Source organism: Hipposideros armiger, unplaced genomic scaffold (assembly GCF_001890085.2).
Source record: "Hipposideros armiger isolate ML-2016 unplaced genomic scaffold, ASM189008v1 scaffold_114, whole genome shotgun sequence".
NCBI lineage: Eukaryota > Metazoa > Chordata > Mammalia > Chiroptera > Hipposideridae > Hipposideros > Hipposideros armiger.
The window spans coordinates 633,630-651,027 of NW_017731464.1; the positions used below are offsets into that span (position 1 = coordinate 633,630).

General features: G+C 34.0%; 1 protein-coding gene across 2 annotated transcripts in view; it reads left to right on the forward strand.

The window, feature by feature from the left end:
• Nucleotides 1-17,398, forward strand: part of EXOC6B (exocyst complex component 6B) — a 629,444-nt gene that overhangs the window by 336,062 nt on the left and 275,984 nt on the right. For both annotated transcript variants that reach the window (XM_019647639.1, XM_019647640.1), the window contains exons 9-14: nt 3,401-3,484; nt 4,191-4,237; nt 5,409-5,529; nt 14,298-14,369; nt 15,092-15,189; nt 17,158-17,263. In XM_019647639.1, the coding sequence (XP_019503184.1) occupies nt 3,401-3,484; nt 4,191-4,237; nt 5,409-5,529; nt 14,298-14,369; nt 15,092-15,189; nt 17,158-17,263 (528 nt within the window). The remainder of the gene's footprint in view (nt 1-3,400; nt 3,485-4,190; nt 4,238-5,408; nt 5,530-14,297; nt 14,370-15,091; nt 15,190-17,157; nt 17,264-17,398) is intronic.

Here is a 17,398-nt window from a genome sequence, read left to right on the forward strand (position 1 = left end):
TCCCCCCGCCACATACCACCCCAGTCCATAGACTTCTGTAGTTTAGTTTAATATAATTGCTTGTTTAATTGCTTATCTTTCACTGTAGACTCTTAACTATAAATTCAGCGAGGACAGGGTCCATTCTCAGTGTCTAGCTCATAATAATAAGCACTTTACCCCCAGAGGGTGCCAAAAAAATGTATACACATTCTAAGAAAGGAAAAAATTGTATTAAAAGTTATACTGATGGTAACCACTTTGAGCACCTCTTGTAATTGCGGATGTCAAACATGATTTGTATTCATCTTTTGTTATCTGGTATATAATGAGTATTACAATTTTAATACAGTTTTTTCCTTTCTTAAAATGTGTATACATTTTCTTGGCACTCTCCATATATTAAGTGACTTGTTTATCTCTGATATTGTATGTATTAATTATTACAAAGCCTTTGGAGCACTGTAATACTAATGACATAAAATGAAAAAAAATACACCAAAATGTTTCATTTTCCTGCATATTTTATATCTATTTGCTTATGTCTTGAATAGTGTTTGAGGGTTTTTTGTTTTGTTTTGTTTTGTTTTAATATCAGTGATTATAGGAGTTAAAGCTGAAGTGGCGAACCTCTATAGTTCTTCTATTGACCTATTTGTGAGTAGGAGTAGGCAGGCACTTAATCAATGACTCAGCTGGAGTGGTCAGACATCTACTTTTCAAATTCCACCTGTAAGCATTTGAGTTGACAAAATTGGCAGAGGAAATAGAATAATCAGAGGTGAACTTATTTAGCAGCCAGTAGGGAAAAATCTAACTCATTTTTGTAAATGGGGATGCCAGACCTATTCGATAAATTGGTCTTGTCTTATGTTTTAGTTTAGTGAATGAATATTTGAAATGCAGAACTGTATCTAGTTTAGAATTAAGTTGAGGTTCATGATTTGGTTTTTATATAGAATTTCATCGTGTATATTTTCTATCATCTATAACAAATAATTAGATTAGTATACCATGGTCTAATTAGAGAGAAGACTTGCCCTAAATTCTCAGCTAAGTATATCTTGGCTCTAAAGCATGTTGAATATGTAATGTCACACCAGAATAATAAAGGGCCTTTACGACTGTTAACCTTAAAATGAAAAGCCCTTCAGTGTGTACGGAATGTAATTGACATTTAATAACAACACTAGGCCGTGAAATGGTGACAAGTGGGGAATAACTTTAACAAACTAACAGGCAGTTTCCACGTCTAATTTTTTTAAAATAGAGTCATTTGCTACCTCGTTAACTTATGGACTAAGAAAGCCTTGAAAGAGCTGTCTTAATGTTTGGTTTCATGTTATAGACAGAAAATAACAGGTGTGTACAGTTATCATCACTTCAGCATTTAAAAACCTTTGTTTTTAAGTTGTACCAGGGGTCAACAAACCACGACCCGTGGGCCAGATCCAGCCTGCTGCCTGTTTCTTCTGTATGACCTGTGAACTAAAAATGGTTTCTATTTTTAAATAGTGGTAAAAAAAACAAAAGAAGAAGAACATTTCATGACAGGTGGAATTTATATGAAATTCTAATTTCAGTTTCCACAAATAATGTCTACTGGAACTAGCCACACCCATTTATGTGTTGTCCATGGCTGAGTTTGTACTAGAGGGACGGAGTTAAGTAGTCGCAACAAAGACTGTATGGCTAACCAAGCCTACAAGCATTTACCATCCTGCCCCTTACAGCAAACTTTTGGCAACCTCTGAACTACACCACTGAGTGTGCATGATTTAAGCACCTCAAATCAACTCTCCCAGTTCAAAGAAGCCATGTCAGATAAAATTCTTCAGACTTTAGGGAAGGTGAGGGAAACTGAACTCAGTTTTGCAGGGGTTTGTACTTTCTCACGTGAGTGGACCTTCACTTTCATGATGGATTTTATCTTATTCAGTTTTTAAATAAGCACTTGCATAGTGGTTATTATTTATCAGGTACTGTTCTAAAGGCTTTGTCATAACTGTTCTAAAAGCTTTGATTTAGAAAATTTCGTAACAACTATAATATGTGCGGTTGGCATCTCTACAAATGAGAAAACCACAGCACCTATTAGTGAAAGTTAAATAGTTAAATAGTGGAAGTTGAATTTGTGAAACGAAAGTTGTATAGCTAATCATATGAGTTATAGAGCTAGGAAGGGGCAGAGGCACAATTTGAATGAAATCATCCGGTTCCAAAATCAGTGCTCGTAACCATAGTGCAGTACTGTCTCTTCCTTCCCACTCTTGTTTATTTAAAGAAGTCTTGGAGTAAGAGTAGAATTTAGTAATAAGGGAAAATCATGTTTTAAAAGCTTTGAGCTTATATTAGTTTTCTTGGGTTGTTACACAAAGTACCACAAACTGGGTAGCTGAAAACATCATAAATTTGTACTGTCACAGTTTTGAAGGCTAGAAATCCAAAATCAAGGTGTTAGAAGGCCATCCTCCCTCTCAGACTCTGGGTAGAGTCCTTGGTCTTCCCAGCTTCCAATGGTGCTGTCACTCCTTGGTGTTCTTGGCTTGCAGCTGTGCTACTCTAATCTCTGCTTGTGTTGCTTGTGTCACCACAAGGTGTTCTTTGGGTCTTTTCTCCTCTTCTTTTGAAGACACCAGTTATATTGGATTAAGGACCACCCTACTCTAGTATGACTGCATCTTAATTTAACTAATTACATCTGTAATGACCCTATTTCTAAATAAGGTCACATTGAGAGATCACGGGAAGGATGTGAATTTTGAGAAGACACTATTCGACCTGGTTACAGAGCTCATGATCAAGCTTTGTTTCCTTGATCCCTCTTCAATTTAAGCTCAGAAATCCAAAATGAAAAATGGAAGCTGTGCACTGAGAATTTCCAGGGCTTTGTTTCTTTTTTTTTTTTGGGGGGGGGGGCTGTTAATCCTGTACTAGATTATATTCTATCTGGGAAGACTGATTTACTGTTTTTAGTTCCTACCTTCTTTTTTGCTTCATTTTGCCCTTTGCTCATGATTCATTTTCATTCTGGACATTTTTTCTTCTGGAATGATCTGTGAGGTTTTTTCAAGGAACATTTTCTCAACTGTTGTTATAACCTATGAGAACGTTGGTTTGTCTTCATTCTTGTGAATTTGTGATAGTTGATTTCAGAAACCAACTTTGGTGTGTTGGAGGTTGCGTTCTGGTAGTTTCCACTTGTGAATCTTTTGTATTCATCCATATAGGATTTCTAGGTAAGGTTCAATAAATGGTAACAGTTATTTTAATTTTTTTCTATGACTATTATTGTTAAAATAGCAGATTTTGAGAAATGCGGGGCTGCCTCAGTTCCAGACCTGGGTGCTTCTCTTTTCCCATGAAACAGTAGAATAATTGGTCCATTTGGGTCAACACTTATCTTTCATTTATTTTACAGGGGGCCCGGGAAACATTTGAGAACTACTACCGAAAACAGAGACGAAAACAGGCTCGTTTGGTGCTCCAGCCTCCATCTAATATGGTAGGATCATCACCTTCACTTTTTTCACTTTTCTTCTCTGGTATTTTTTAATTATTTTGTATATGTGCTTAAAATTTTTTTTTTTTACAGTCTGAGACCACTTTTTTATTATTATTAGTTTTAGGTGTACAGAACAATACAATAGTTATCCTTTACACCCCTCACAAAGTAACAACCCCCCTCCCCCCATCCACTGCCCTCCCACCCCTGATATCATACTTATCTATTACAATTCCGTTGACTCCATTCCCACACTCTACTCCACATCCCGTGACTATATGTATATATAATTATAGTTGACATACAATATTATTCAATATCAGCTTCAGAAATACGGTGCGGTGGTCAGGCCTCTACACCGTCTATGAAGTGGTCTCCCTAACAAGACATGAGTCCAATGGATGGAACTAGAGAACATTATGCTAAGTGAAATAAGTCAGCCTGAGACCACTTTTGATGAATGTGACTTGCAGTAAGAAAATAGCATCTTCAACATCTATTTATTACTATGTGTCAGGAATTGTTCTAAATACTAGATATGTATTGTCTCATTTCATCCTCACTGTAACTCTATAAGGTGGGTACTATTATTATATTTACCTTATAGTCTTGGGAACTGAGTCTTAAGAAATTAAATAACTGATATTAACTGTAATTATGTATCAAAACAGAAGCAATAACTTTTTTCTTCTTTGCTTTGTTGCAGCATGAAACTTTAGATGGCTACAGGAAATATTTTAATCAAATTGTAGGGTAGGTATATATATATATATATGTGTGTGTATGTGTGTATTTAATTTTTTACACTTTCAATGTATAGATTTGTGAGACTTGTAAAAATAAATCAAGTTTTCATTGGGAAATTCTTTTTTTTTTAAAAGAAAAATTCTTAAGATTTAGTTTTGACTTTCTGGTAATTTTGAAGGAATGTCCTGTTTGTTAGTTTCCAACAATATTATATTATTATCCACTTTTTGTGGATAAAGGGAGAAAAACGTTGAGTTGTAATCTTATTATATTTGATGTTCTATTTCTCCATTCTTGGTAAAAGGGAACCACATAATCAGCAAAGTTTTTCTAAAAGGCCAGATAGTAAAGTATAGTCTTAGCAGGTCATAAGGTTTTTGTCACTATTATTCAGCTCTGTTGTTACAGTGCGGGAGCAGCTATAGACAGAACGTAAATGAGTGAGCATGGCTCTGTTCCAATAAAACAATATTTATAAAACCATCTTATTTTAATTGCAAAATAATGACTTTGCACTTAGTGGGACATAATTTGGATTGCTTCATGATGTTTCTTTTTTACAGATTAAGAATAATATGACATAAATATTCCTATTTAAAGAATTGTTTAATTAGTATGAAGATTTAGTCAAGATTGATGAAGATATATTTTAAATGCATAAAAATAAAAAGCCACAATAGAATGTTAAAAAATAAGTTTGCATTTCTTTTTTTAACCTTTATAAGATAACCTTTTCAATACTTTGATGAGACAGCTCATGTAAGAATAAGGGGGATTATTTTGATATTTTGTGTGTTGGGGTCTTAAAAAATATGTGTTTTAGCTTTCATTACCTCTTTAAAATCTATTGGTTTTTAAAAATTTGTTAATGGCCTGATGTTTTTAATACAGTGAAATTAGCTTCCTTTGTCTATATAAGTTTTCCTCCATGCTGGATAACATGGTGGACATTTAACAGAAATGTAACTCTAATTTCTGTAAAAGTGGTTAAGAGTACATTGATGATAGGGGCATGATTTTAAGAAATCTGATTTCATTTATGATACCAAACAGCTTTAAGAAAAAAGTGACTGTTAATTTAGAATTTGATATCAGCTCTTAATGTTTGTCAGACCCTGGAGATAGTATTCAAACTGTAATTTCTGACAACTGTGCTTTCTTTTTTACTCGATCATAGCTTTTTTGTGGTTGAAGATCATATTTTACATACAACCCAGGGCCTAGTCAATAGAGCCTACATTGATGAACTTTGGGAAATGGCACTTTCAAAAACCATCGCAGCTCTCCGTACCCACTCGGTAAGCAAGAAGCCCAAGAGAAGTTCTTACCTCCAGCTTGTTATCTTTCTACTATTTAGTGTTTCATTGCTTTAAAATAATCACGGGTGTATCATTTGAAATCACCCATTTGGAACTACCTCCTTTAAAGACATGTGGAAGTAGCTACTTCATATTGTCATGTTGTCTAACAGTGCACTTTTGTGGGTGTTCTTTGCAAAAGAAAACAACAGCTAACATTTATTCATTGCTTGCAATGGTCTCAGGAGCTGTTATGTGTACTTCATATGTATTTCCTCTTCACTGCATCCCTATAAAGTATGTGTTAATATTATATTTCCCTTATAGTCTGGGGAACTGAACCTCAGAGAGGGTAAGTAACCAGCCTAACGTCACCCAGTAAATGGTGGAGCTTGGATTCAAACCCAGACCTTATGACTCCAGAGCCCATGTTCTCAGCCACTGCTGCTTACCGCCTCCTATAATGCCTAGCAATACTGATTTGGAGTTCACAGTTTTATTCTGACTTTTGGAACAAACTGTTTACAACAGATCAGTGAGTTACCTAATTATGAGTTCCCATGATCTAGTGATATATTTTATCAGATTTCCATTTTGAAAAGATTATTCTGGGTTAGTTATGGATGAGTGGTGAGAACGGATGTGGGAAGAACAATTAGTAGGCTAGTCTAGTATTCCACGCGGGAGATGATGATAGCGGGGTGATAATAGTTATGGAGAGATGTGGATGAATTAGAGAGATTTTTAGAAAATAAGATTAGTTGTACTTTCTGATGGATTAGATGTAAGAAGTAAGGGTAAAAGAAGTAGCATCACAGTAATGTCTAGGTTTATGCTTTCCTTCCTTGAATGATAGATAGTGTTGGTTTTGATGCTTTGAAGTAGGGAGGTCAGGAGTTGCCTTTGGATATGATCACTTTCAGATGCTTTTGTTCTATCCAAGTAGCCAGGATGATTTGTTAATATATAAGATTTGTTTACATATATATATGAGATTTGTTAATTTGTAATTTTGAAACCAAAGAGGGTATGTCATTATTAAATGTATTGCAAATATTTTTCTCCTTTTATTTTTGTTTATGGTTTTGGGATGGGGGTAGGGTCAATTGTAGGAATGTACCATTAAAAAAAATAATATATTTGATAAGCTTTTAAAAAAATTATTTTTTTTAGCTATTATAAAATTTGCAGTGAATATTTTTATGAAAACGTTTGTGCATAATTGCCTACACTTAGGATAAATTCTTAGATGTGAAATTAGTGAGTTAAAGGATCTGTATATTTCTTAAGCTCTGCATGCATATTGCTAATTTGCTCTACAAAAATATAGAACCATTTAACACTCTAAGTATCATCTGTTAGAATGCCTATTTCTCCATTCCTTTTACTCCACAGAGGGTTATGTTTAAAAAGAAAAAACCATTCCCAGTCTAATGTCAGAAATTATATCTTACTTTAATGTTTTTCTTTGATTAGTACCGACATTGAAAATTTCCTCACGTTTTTTTCAGTTATTTGTATATCTTCTTAGAATTTCCTATTCATATGCATTGCCTTTATTTTATATTTTAATAGGCTTGTTATATTTTATTATTTATTGGTAAAATGTGAATGTTAGCCTTTAATTTGAATGTTAATCCCTAGTCTGATAAATAGGTTGTAAATATTTTTTCTTAGTTTCATGTGTCTCTAACCTTTGTTTTTCTTTTCATGGCTTTACAGAAGTTTAAAATTGTTTTGTGTAATTCAATTTGTTGATGTTTGACTTTATAATTTATATCTTCCATATTCCAAAGTATAATTTTTTTTATATTTGATTTAGAATTTCTGTAGTTTCTTTTTTTACATATAAATTAAAAACATAGAAAGTTTATATTAGTATAGGGTATGAGGTTGGACTCCATCTTTTAATTATTTTTACAGTAACTCATCATTTGCAGTAACAGTATTGTGATCATCTATTGTTGTATTCATCTCAGGCTGCCATCACAAAATACCATAGACTGGGTAGTTTAAACAACAGAAATTTATTTTCTCCCAGTTCTGGAGGCCGGTAGTCTGAGATCAGGGTGCCAGCATGGCGGGTTTCTGGTGAGGACTCTCTTCCTGGTTTGCAAATGGCTGCATTCTTATCATGTCCTTCCATGGTCTTTCCTCCGGTGTATTCTAGTGTCTCCTCATCCTTTTGTAAGGACACCAGTCCCATCAGCTTACAGCTCTACCCTTATTACCTCATTGGATCTTAGCTATCTGTCTAAGGCCCTGTCTTCAAATATAGCCACACTGGGGGTTAGGGCTTCAATATGGATTTTGGGGGACACAATATTCAGTCCATAATATCTGTCCTTTCTCAACATGTTTTAAAGACCTCCTTTATCATGTGATAATATGTTATATAAATAATATGTTATGTGTTATATACGAGTAAACAGACGAAGGTCTATTTCTATGCTCTGTGATCCCCCTCCCCACCCCTTTTCTTCTCTCTGCATGTTTTGAACCAATACAACATTGTTTTGATTATTATATCTGGTATAATATGGTTTAATTTCTTATAGGACATGCATATCCTCTAAAACCCTCTTTTAAAAATATACTGACTATTTATCTTTGTGCTATTTTCCCAGGTTAATTTTAGAATCACTTTGTCACATCCTTTCCACATCTTATCCCTCCACCGCAGAATTGAACTATATATAGCCTTACTATTCAGTAAATCTGTAAATTTAATTGAGATAATTGACATATTTCAATATCTGGTATTTTTCACCAGAAATATGTGTGGTTTTCTCATTTATTTGCTTTCATGTATTTTGGTAAAATATTTTATATGCTCCCCATCTAAGTCCTATTTTTGGCATTTTATGTTTTTTTTTCAGGTAGTATTTTGAGGAAGGTTTTTTTTCCTCCAGTCATATTTATTAACTAGTAGTGCTGTCATTCTATAGAAGTCATTGATTTTGTTTGTTTATTTTTTATCTGTCCATTTCACAGATTTTACCAATTTTTTTTTGTGGGAGAAACTGTTTTTCTTTTAGAAAACTTAGATTCTTTCCAAGCAATTTCTTTTATGTAAAGCAGTGGTTCTTAACTTTTTGTGTTACTGACACATTTGAGAATGTGACAAATCTGTAGGACTCTCTCAGCAGGAAAATGTACTGTCTTCATCATGCAATTGCATTTGATGTCATTAAGAGCAGGACACTTTCCAAATGTGCTGATTAAAGTGTATATGTTTGGAGAAAATTAATCTTAATGGAGTTTTTCTTATAGACCATGTATTCTTTTGAACTGAAGATTAAATGACAAATGCGTTCTCCACTCCCCCCCTCCCCGCCCCGCACCCTCCTGCAATAGTTCAACATCAGTATACAGAGGGAGAAAGTAGATTAGTGGTTGCTTAGGGCTGTGAGTGGGTAGGAGGAGTAAGGGTGATGGCTTAAAGGGCATGGGGATTCTTTTTGAGGTGAAGAAAATATTCTAAAATTGACTCGGCTATGATTGCACATATCTGCGAATATACAAAAAACTAAGAGCCAATAAATTATGTACTTTAAATGGGTGACTTGTATGGTATGGGAATTGTATCTCAAGAAAGCTATTAAAACATAACTTAGCATCACCCACATTTACTCACTGAACCATTTTATCCATTATGAGGCAGAGTGCTTGGTGCCACAGATGTTAATTCCATTTTATGACACTGCTTATTGTGTTATGTTACCCAGCAAGCAAAGCAAAATAAGAACAGCCCAAACATCAAAACAAATTTCAAACACAAACTCTATATCTCAATGATTATGTTTTTTGTTTATCAAAATCTGTATATTTTTCTAACTTTCTATATAACTAAAACTACTCTTTGTTTTCTGATTGAATTACTAGTCATTGCATAAATTGAAAACATTTTGAAAGATATAGTATTTCAGGTATTAATGTGTGTAGTAGCCTCATGATGATTTCAAAACACAATAAAGAGCTTACATAATCCATCTCGCTTAGAATTCAAATTTTGCAATATATTAAAAGAATAATATGCTAATACAAAGGAGAATTTATATCAGGAATGGTTCAATATTAGATCTGCTAATATAATTTCTAATATGATTGTTAATATTATAAACAGATCATCTCATAACACTGAAAAGGCATTTTAAGATTCAAAATTATGGAACAATGCAATCCCATGTGTCCAGAAAAACTCATGTTTTATAGATATTAAATATTGCACATTTTTTCTTATTAGGTAGACAAGAGTGTGTACTGTGATAAGTTTTATACACACCCATGCCCACACCTAAACCCATCCCCGTCATACATGTTAAGTTATTTAGAGTCAGACTGTATATCATGCATGTGTGTCTTCCAGATCTCTTAAAATTCTCATTGAAATAACATGGGAAAACAAACTAAAAAAAGAAACTCTACAAAGTATCATCTATAGGCTAGAAGTTCTTAAAAAAAGTTTTTGAACTTAGAAAACAGATGGAATCAGAATAATGACTGCACCCAAGAAAAAATTACATTAAATATGGTAGAGATGGTTATTGTCAAAGTAGGAGACATTCTTCCAAGTGGAATATAGGAAAAATAAAAATTTGGAGTCAACAAATACAATGAGCGGGAATGAGCCTAGGAGAAATCACAAGGGAGAGTATTTCAAGGTCTGCTTTTCAAAATCCTTGGCCAGCCAGCTGCTCACCCAATTCCTTCAGCCGATCTTACCATCTACATAGAGACAAGAGCGTGATCAGCCAAGTTCTCCAGCGCTGCTTTTTGAACAAAGGAATTCATCTGTCCCACCCACTACAAAGAGCCTCTAGTCGGTTTCTTGGGAAACAGATTTACAACTGCAGAGGATGAAACCCATACCAGTTATTCATACTAATCAACCTCGTCCTTCATTCTAAAACGTGAACAAGCAGCCAAGAGTCGTAAAATATTTGAGGAAAACCAATTACATCAAATAGAAGACAACAGTATCTCTGTGGCAATATTGTAGTCACAAAGTAGCCACAGGGACATGAAAGACAGTTTGGGGAATATAATCAATAATGTAAAGATTTTTGTAGGGTGTCAGATGGGCACTTGTCTTGTTAGAGAGATCACTTCATGGATGGGGTAGATGCCTGACCACTGCTCTGTATACCTGAAGCTGAAGCTGAATAATATTGAATGTCAACTGTAATTAAATATATACGTGTGTGTGTGTGTGTGTGTGTGTGTGTGTAATATAAGATAATTTTTAAGTCTCAAAGCGCTTAGTAAGGATATTAAGGAACACCAGGCCAAATCCAGGGGAAATTGAGAATCCAAAGAGATAGGCTAAACACTTAAGCTGCCTTTGTCTTGAGGTCACTTGTTAGTCCAGACAGTTTGAACTTAGGTCTTGACAGCCTGTTGGGCCTACCCAAGATGGAGAGTCTAATATGGTGCCCTCCCCACATTAAGCTGCAAAGGACTGTTCCTTTTAGGTTAAGGGTTGAACCAGAAGTAAAAAAAAAAGCAGTCAAAATTCTTCTCTCAAAAAATCTCCAGGTCTAGGGAGTTTTATCCTCAATTCCTATCTCATATAAACTCTCAGATAATAGAAAAGAGGAATCACTAACCAACTCGTTTTATGTAGTATGTGTAATCTTGATAATGAAACCAGATGAGGGTACTATACAAACTTATGAACTCATAAAGATAGATCAGGCTCATTTTATAAATATAAATCAGAAATCCTTAAAAAAAAAAAAGCAAGAAAACTGAACCCAACAATTTATAAACAACATTAATATATTGAGCTTATAGTGGCAAATGCAAGCTTATTTCAATATTACAAAGTCTATTAATGTAATTTAATGCATTAATAGATTAAAGGACATTGCTCCTATTTTGTATTGTACTTGAAGCTATATCTGGTTTGTAAGGGCAGAAAGATAAATAAAATAAAATAAACCTTTGAAAAGGAGAAAGAAAATTATCATTTTTGCAGATGATGTATTTTTGTACATTGGAAATAAAAAGGAATTTACAGAAAATTACTACAATAGAAGAGCTTAGCAAGTTTTGTGATACAAATTATTATACAAAATCAATTCTCTTTATACATATACATTATACATATGTTGAAACCTATGGACTATAAAACACAAAGAGTGAACCCTAATGTAAAGTATGAGCTTCAGTTAATAAAAATGTGTCACCCTTGGCTCATCAATTATCACAAATATACTGCACTAATCATAGAAGACATGGTAGTAGGGGAAAGTGTGCTTGAATGTATTTGTGAAAGGGCATAGGGAAACTCTCTGTACTTTCTGCTCAATTTATCTGTAAATGCAAGACTGCTCTAAAAAAAGTCTATTAAGTTAAAAAATACAAAGAAACGAAAAACTAAGGAAAGACATGGAACTGATGATAATGAAAGTCTGATATTGTTTCCATGAGTGGGGAGGAAAGCAGTTGTGATTATGGCAGCTGGGTGCCTCTGGCATGCTGGTGTTGTTCAGTTTTATTTGTTTGGTAAAACTGTACATATAGGTTTTATTTATATTTTCCTTTTTATATACTGTATTCACAATTTAAAAAATGTAGGAAGGAGGGAAAGGAAGGAAACAACCCAACAATGGGTAGAAATCAAAGATAAACATTTCTCTCATTGAAATTTATGATTACCATAATGGAGAAATTTAATTCAAAGATTAAATAGATAAAACTGCATATCATTCTGTGATCAAGAAGATAAAGTCAAATATATATCCCAAAATATAGAGCAAAGACAAAACAAGATAGAAAATATTAAAGGAAGGTTAAGAAGCATCTATAAATGATGGAGAGTTTTGGTTGTATCTAATAGAGACTTAGAAAGTCACAAAGGTGGGAACTTTAATAAATAAATGAAGGCAATTTCCTTGTGGTGAAGAAGGCCTAGATTATTAAAATTGAAAGAATGCATTTTGTGTCAAGCAAAGTGAATGACAACCAACAATTTTCTCACATCTAAAATTTTGTATTTTAGTTTGTGGGCAAAAGGGAGGCATTTTCAAACATATCAGGATTCACATTTATGCTTCACCTTTCTTATTGGTATTCTTAAAAAACTGAAAAAGAAATTCAAAATATAATATGAGATAGGATTAAGTAAAATGTTAAAAGAAGGGAGTAAAAAGCAGATAAACCTACATAACTGATTACTTGTAAAGTTTAATGCTATTAAGAGTCTCTACAAAAGGAGAGGCTTAATGTTTAAAAAGTTTTTTAAATGTACACTACAGATAACTTCAAGTAAACCATAGAAAGTATAAAACTTATTAATAACCACTATAAGATAATTTAAAAGTATTGATCTGATGATGAACATGAAAGGAAACAAAAAAGAAATAATCGTAAATAGAGCACTCGAAATAAAATGGCTGTAGTAGGTCCAAATATGTCAGTAATCATGGAAAATGTCAGCAAGTTTTATAGTTCGATTACTAAGAGATATTCATATATTGAGATTACCTAAAAAGATTGACTATAAAGAGGAGCAGAAACAGCAATATTCTACAATGCAAATAGAATTGAAATTGAAGACAATTAAATGGGATAAGAGAGAAGCATTTTGTATTGATATTGGTTTTTTTTTAAGTTAAAATTTATTGAGGTGACAATGGTTAGTAAAATTACATAGGTTTCAAGTGGACAATTCTGTAACACATCATCTATATATCACATTGTGTGTTTGCCACCCAGAGTCAGTTCTACTTCCATCACCATATATTTAATCCCGTTTACCCTCATCTAGTAGTTTTAACCCACCAAAAAGACAATAGCCCATTTATAGGGGACATAAACATCAATATGTATAAAAACCAAAACGGTTAGTAATGAGAAGAGAAACTAATGAATCATACCATTGTAGGAGAATTTAACACATCTGTTTAGGAACTGAGAGATCAAGTAGGGAGTAAGTAACCAAACTATAATTAAGAGAAGTTGAATATCAAAATCACTGAACTTTCAAAATAGTGACATATGAGTATACATCTTTGTATCCTGCCCACAGAAGCTATCTTCCATGTCATTTCTGTTTTCAAATTTGTTGATAAGAGATTGTATGTGGACTTTATTTGTAATTTTTATTTTCCTCTGTATTTATGTTTATTTTCTCTTTTGTATTCCTTGTATTAGTTTTGTTTTCTCGTTGTTATTTAATCAGAATTGCTTAAGCTTGTCTATTTTATTAATTTTATTTTTAACTTGAGCATTTGGTTTCATTGCTTGAATCTGTAGTATCTTCTCTACATCATTAATTTTTGCTTTTAGTTTTCTCAATTCTGTTCTCTCACTTACTTATGATTTATTTTGGCTTTTTTGGCCTAGCATAATGAGTTGAGTGCTTAGTTTATTTTCAGTCTTTTGTGTTTTCTAATGTTTGCATATAAAGAAATAAATTTACTTTGAAAATGGAGTTAGCCTTATTTCGTAGGTTTTAATATGAAATATTTCATTTTTGTTCACTTAAAAATAACCTACAATATCAGTTTGATTTATTCTTTAACCAAAGAGTTACTTCGAAGTGTGTTTTTAAATTTTCCAGTGTTAAAAATGTAGATTATGACTTGCTGCAGTCTCTATTCAGCTCTTCCCTGGCTGAATCTGGCGTTATCTTAAACCAAGCAAGGGTTGGACAATTTCTAGAGACCCTTTACCGGGTGAAGCATTAAACAATTAAATCAACATTTAGTTTTGTTTTTAATAATTAAGATGTTTTCCTAATTGTCTTTTATTTCCTTTAGTCTTACTGCTCTGATCCAAACCTCGTGTTAGATTTGAAGAACCTCATTGTGCTTTTTGCTGATACACTTCAGGTTTGTGACTTCTGTTTACGTAGATGTATTTAGATGAGTATTTCATCAGCTTCAAATCTTTTCCTTGTCTACCTCAGCTTGAATAAGTACCTTTTGATTTTTAGTTGTGTTTCTTCATTTCCTAGAGCTAGATCTTTTTATCTCTTCATAGCATTTCCTGATCATCACCTTGACTATTTATTCTCATCAACAGTCCCCATGTCCCCTTTTTTCCTTAGAGTAAATAGGTTGATTGAACGAGCCTACACTACCTTAATTTTTCAAAATGTCCTTAATTCAGATATAGTGCCTGAGTGACTTCAGAGTTTCTAGCTACCATCTTGAGTAATTATTGAATCGAACCACATATTATATAAGTAGAATAGCATTAGAACAGTGGGTAGGGTGGGTAACATTTTCAATTTCTCTCCCTACTGCTGATGGTTGCTAAGTGTTACAGGCGGAGTTGCAGGGAGAGCTTAGCTGACAGTGTACCCTGTATATATAGATTTTAATTTTCATCTTTTTTTTTCTGGCTTCTTAAATATTTTGGGATGTATCTTTTTTTATTCCTGAGAGATAAACACCAGATATTAGGTGGGAATGAAAGATTCTCCTATCATGTTTTCATTTAAATTGTTGGCTAAAGAACAAAAATATCTCTCAGTGCCTCATATCTCTGATGTTGCTTTTAAAAAACAATCACCTTTTAAAACAAAGCTATTTTCTTAATTTTGTTTCAGGTTTATGGTTTTCCTGTAAATCAGCTTTTTGACATGCTGTTAGAAATCAGAGATCAATATAGTGAAACCCTGCTAAAGAAGTGGGCAGGCATTTTCAGGTGAGATATTATCTATAATGTGTTCCGCACGTGCGCGCGCGCGCGCGCGCGCGCATGTTTACAACATGTATTTATGCGTAAAAGTTTTCAGGTGTAATGAGCAACAAATATCTGTGGCTTATATTTTCTAGCTATGACCCGGGTTACGATTGATGATTCAGGAAAATTGCAGTGATATCCCAAATAAAGTTCCAATTTCAGTGTGTTAGTGTCTACCATGTAGGGAGTCCCTAAAACCCATTGTGACTTTTTTGTTCTCTTGAATAACTATCAGATACCTTGGTTCATACCATCCATATCATCTTGTGTATTGTTATTCAATTTTTTATTTCTCTTTGAGGAACATGTCTAGTTTATGGCTTTTGAGTCCTTTTGAATAATTTAGCTTCTTTGAAGACTCACTCATGTGATTTCTCATCTTCTTCCTTCTCCACACACAAAGAGGCCTGTTGCAATCCAATATTTGAACTATATTATTTAAATATTTATTGTAACATTCATACAACAATAAGAAAGTTATCATGTTACTCCTCGCACTTACAAATGCCTCCTTAGGCTGTTTTACTGGCCTATACCCCATGTCAATTCACTTATGTTTCTTCTCCTTTGAACCTTTACTCCTTTACTTAAAGTGATCTTCCTGCTTACTGCAAGACCCTTTCCTCAAATCCGCTTACCCTGTTTTCAAATTCTTACAGCTTTAAGATCTTACATTGACCCTTTAATTTTACTTCATAGTTTATGAACCTGTCTCTGATAATCGCATAGTGCAACTTATTTGTAAATTAATATAAACATTTGTATTTCTAAAAATTAGGTTTATCTAGTGGTACAATTGTATTTAATAGAGGATTATCTCTATAGGAACCTTGAAAATTAATAACATGATATATGCATGTTCTTAAGCGCATCTGACCTGATAACTTCAGTACATTTCTGTTTTGATTTTGGTAGTGTAGTCTCTGCTATTATAGAACCCCCAGTCTGGTTAAGGAGTCAGAATCGATGGATGAAAAAAAAAGATCATCCTCGGCTGGCCGAGTGGCTCAGTTGGTTAGGAGAGTGAACTTAGAGCAACTCAGGGTCACCGGTTCGATTTCCACATGGTCCAGTGAGCTGTGCACAAGCTGAGCTTCTGCTGAGCTGCCAACAGGTGGCAGGATGACTCAGCTGGTGAGAGCACATGCTCCTAACAACAAGGTTGCCAGTTCGACTCCCGCATGGGATAGTGGGCTACACCCACCCGCAACTAAGACTGAACACTGCACCTTGAGCTGAGCAGCGGTGAGCTACCCATAGGCGGCCAGATGGCGACTGGACTTGGAGCTGAGCTGGCTGTGCCCTCCACGGCTAGGACTGAAGGACAACAACTTGGCTGTTCCTTTTCCCTAACTCCCCAACACTGTTCGCCTTTCCCTAATTCCGCAATAAAATCTTAAAAAAAAAAATCATCCTTAATATAGAGCAGTATATGAAATAAACATAATTTTGATTTATTATAGAAGTTACTTTTCCTCATCTGCCTTTTCTGAAAGTTAGAATAGAAGATCTAGTGTGGGGTTGAAGGACATAAATATATCTTATTTAAAAACAAACAAAACCCCAAATAAAACCTGTGCTTTTCGAGAGCACACATTCTTTTATTATTCACTTCTTACTTGCCTTAAGGCTTCAACATGTTGCCTTAAAATTTTCTATATCATCAAATGCTGTGAGATCATGTTTTTAATTGTGTTCCATTTGTTTCAGAATGTAGCTTTCTTTCTGTCTTCTTTTAAAGATATCCATACCTGAAACGAAATAGCTGTATTGTAGAAGGAATAGACTAGACTAGGAACTGGGAAATGGTTATTTTGCGTTGTGGTATATGTATAACCATTGGAGTTCAACTGAAAATTACTGTTGATCACTACAGTGATTAATCCTCCCCCCCTCCCTCCTTCCCTCCCTTCCTTATTTTCTTTATAGAAATATACTTGATTCTGACAACTACAGTCCTATACCAGTAACAAGTGAAGAGATGTATAAAAAGGTAGTAGGACAATTCCCATTCCAAGATACAGAGCTGGAAAAGGTAAGGACTACTTTAAAAACTTCTCTGATTTGGCATCCTCTACAAGCTTCCATTGTGTCAGTCTCATCAAAGGCATTGCCTTTAACTCACTGGGCTAGAACTCTCGAATACCTTCTGGGTGCTGTTTGAGCTTTG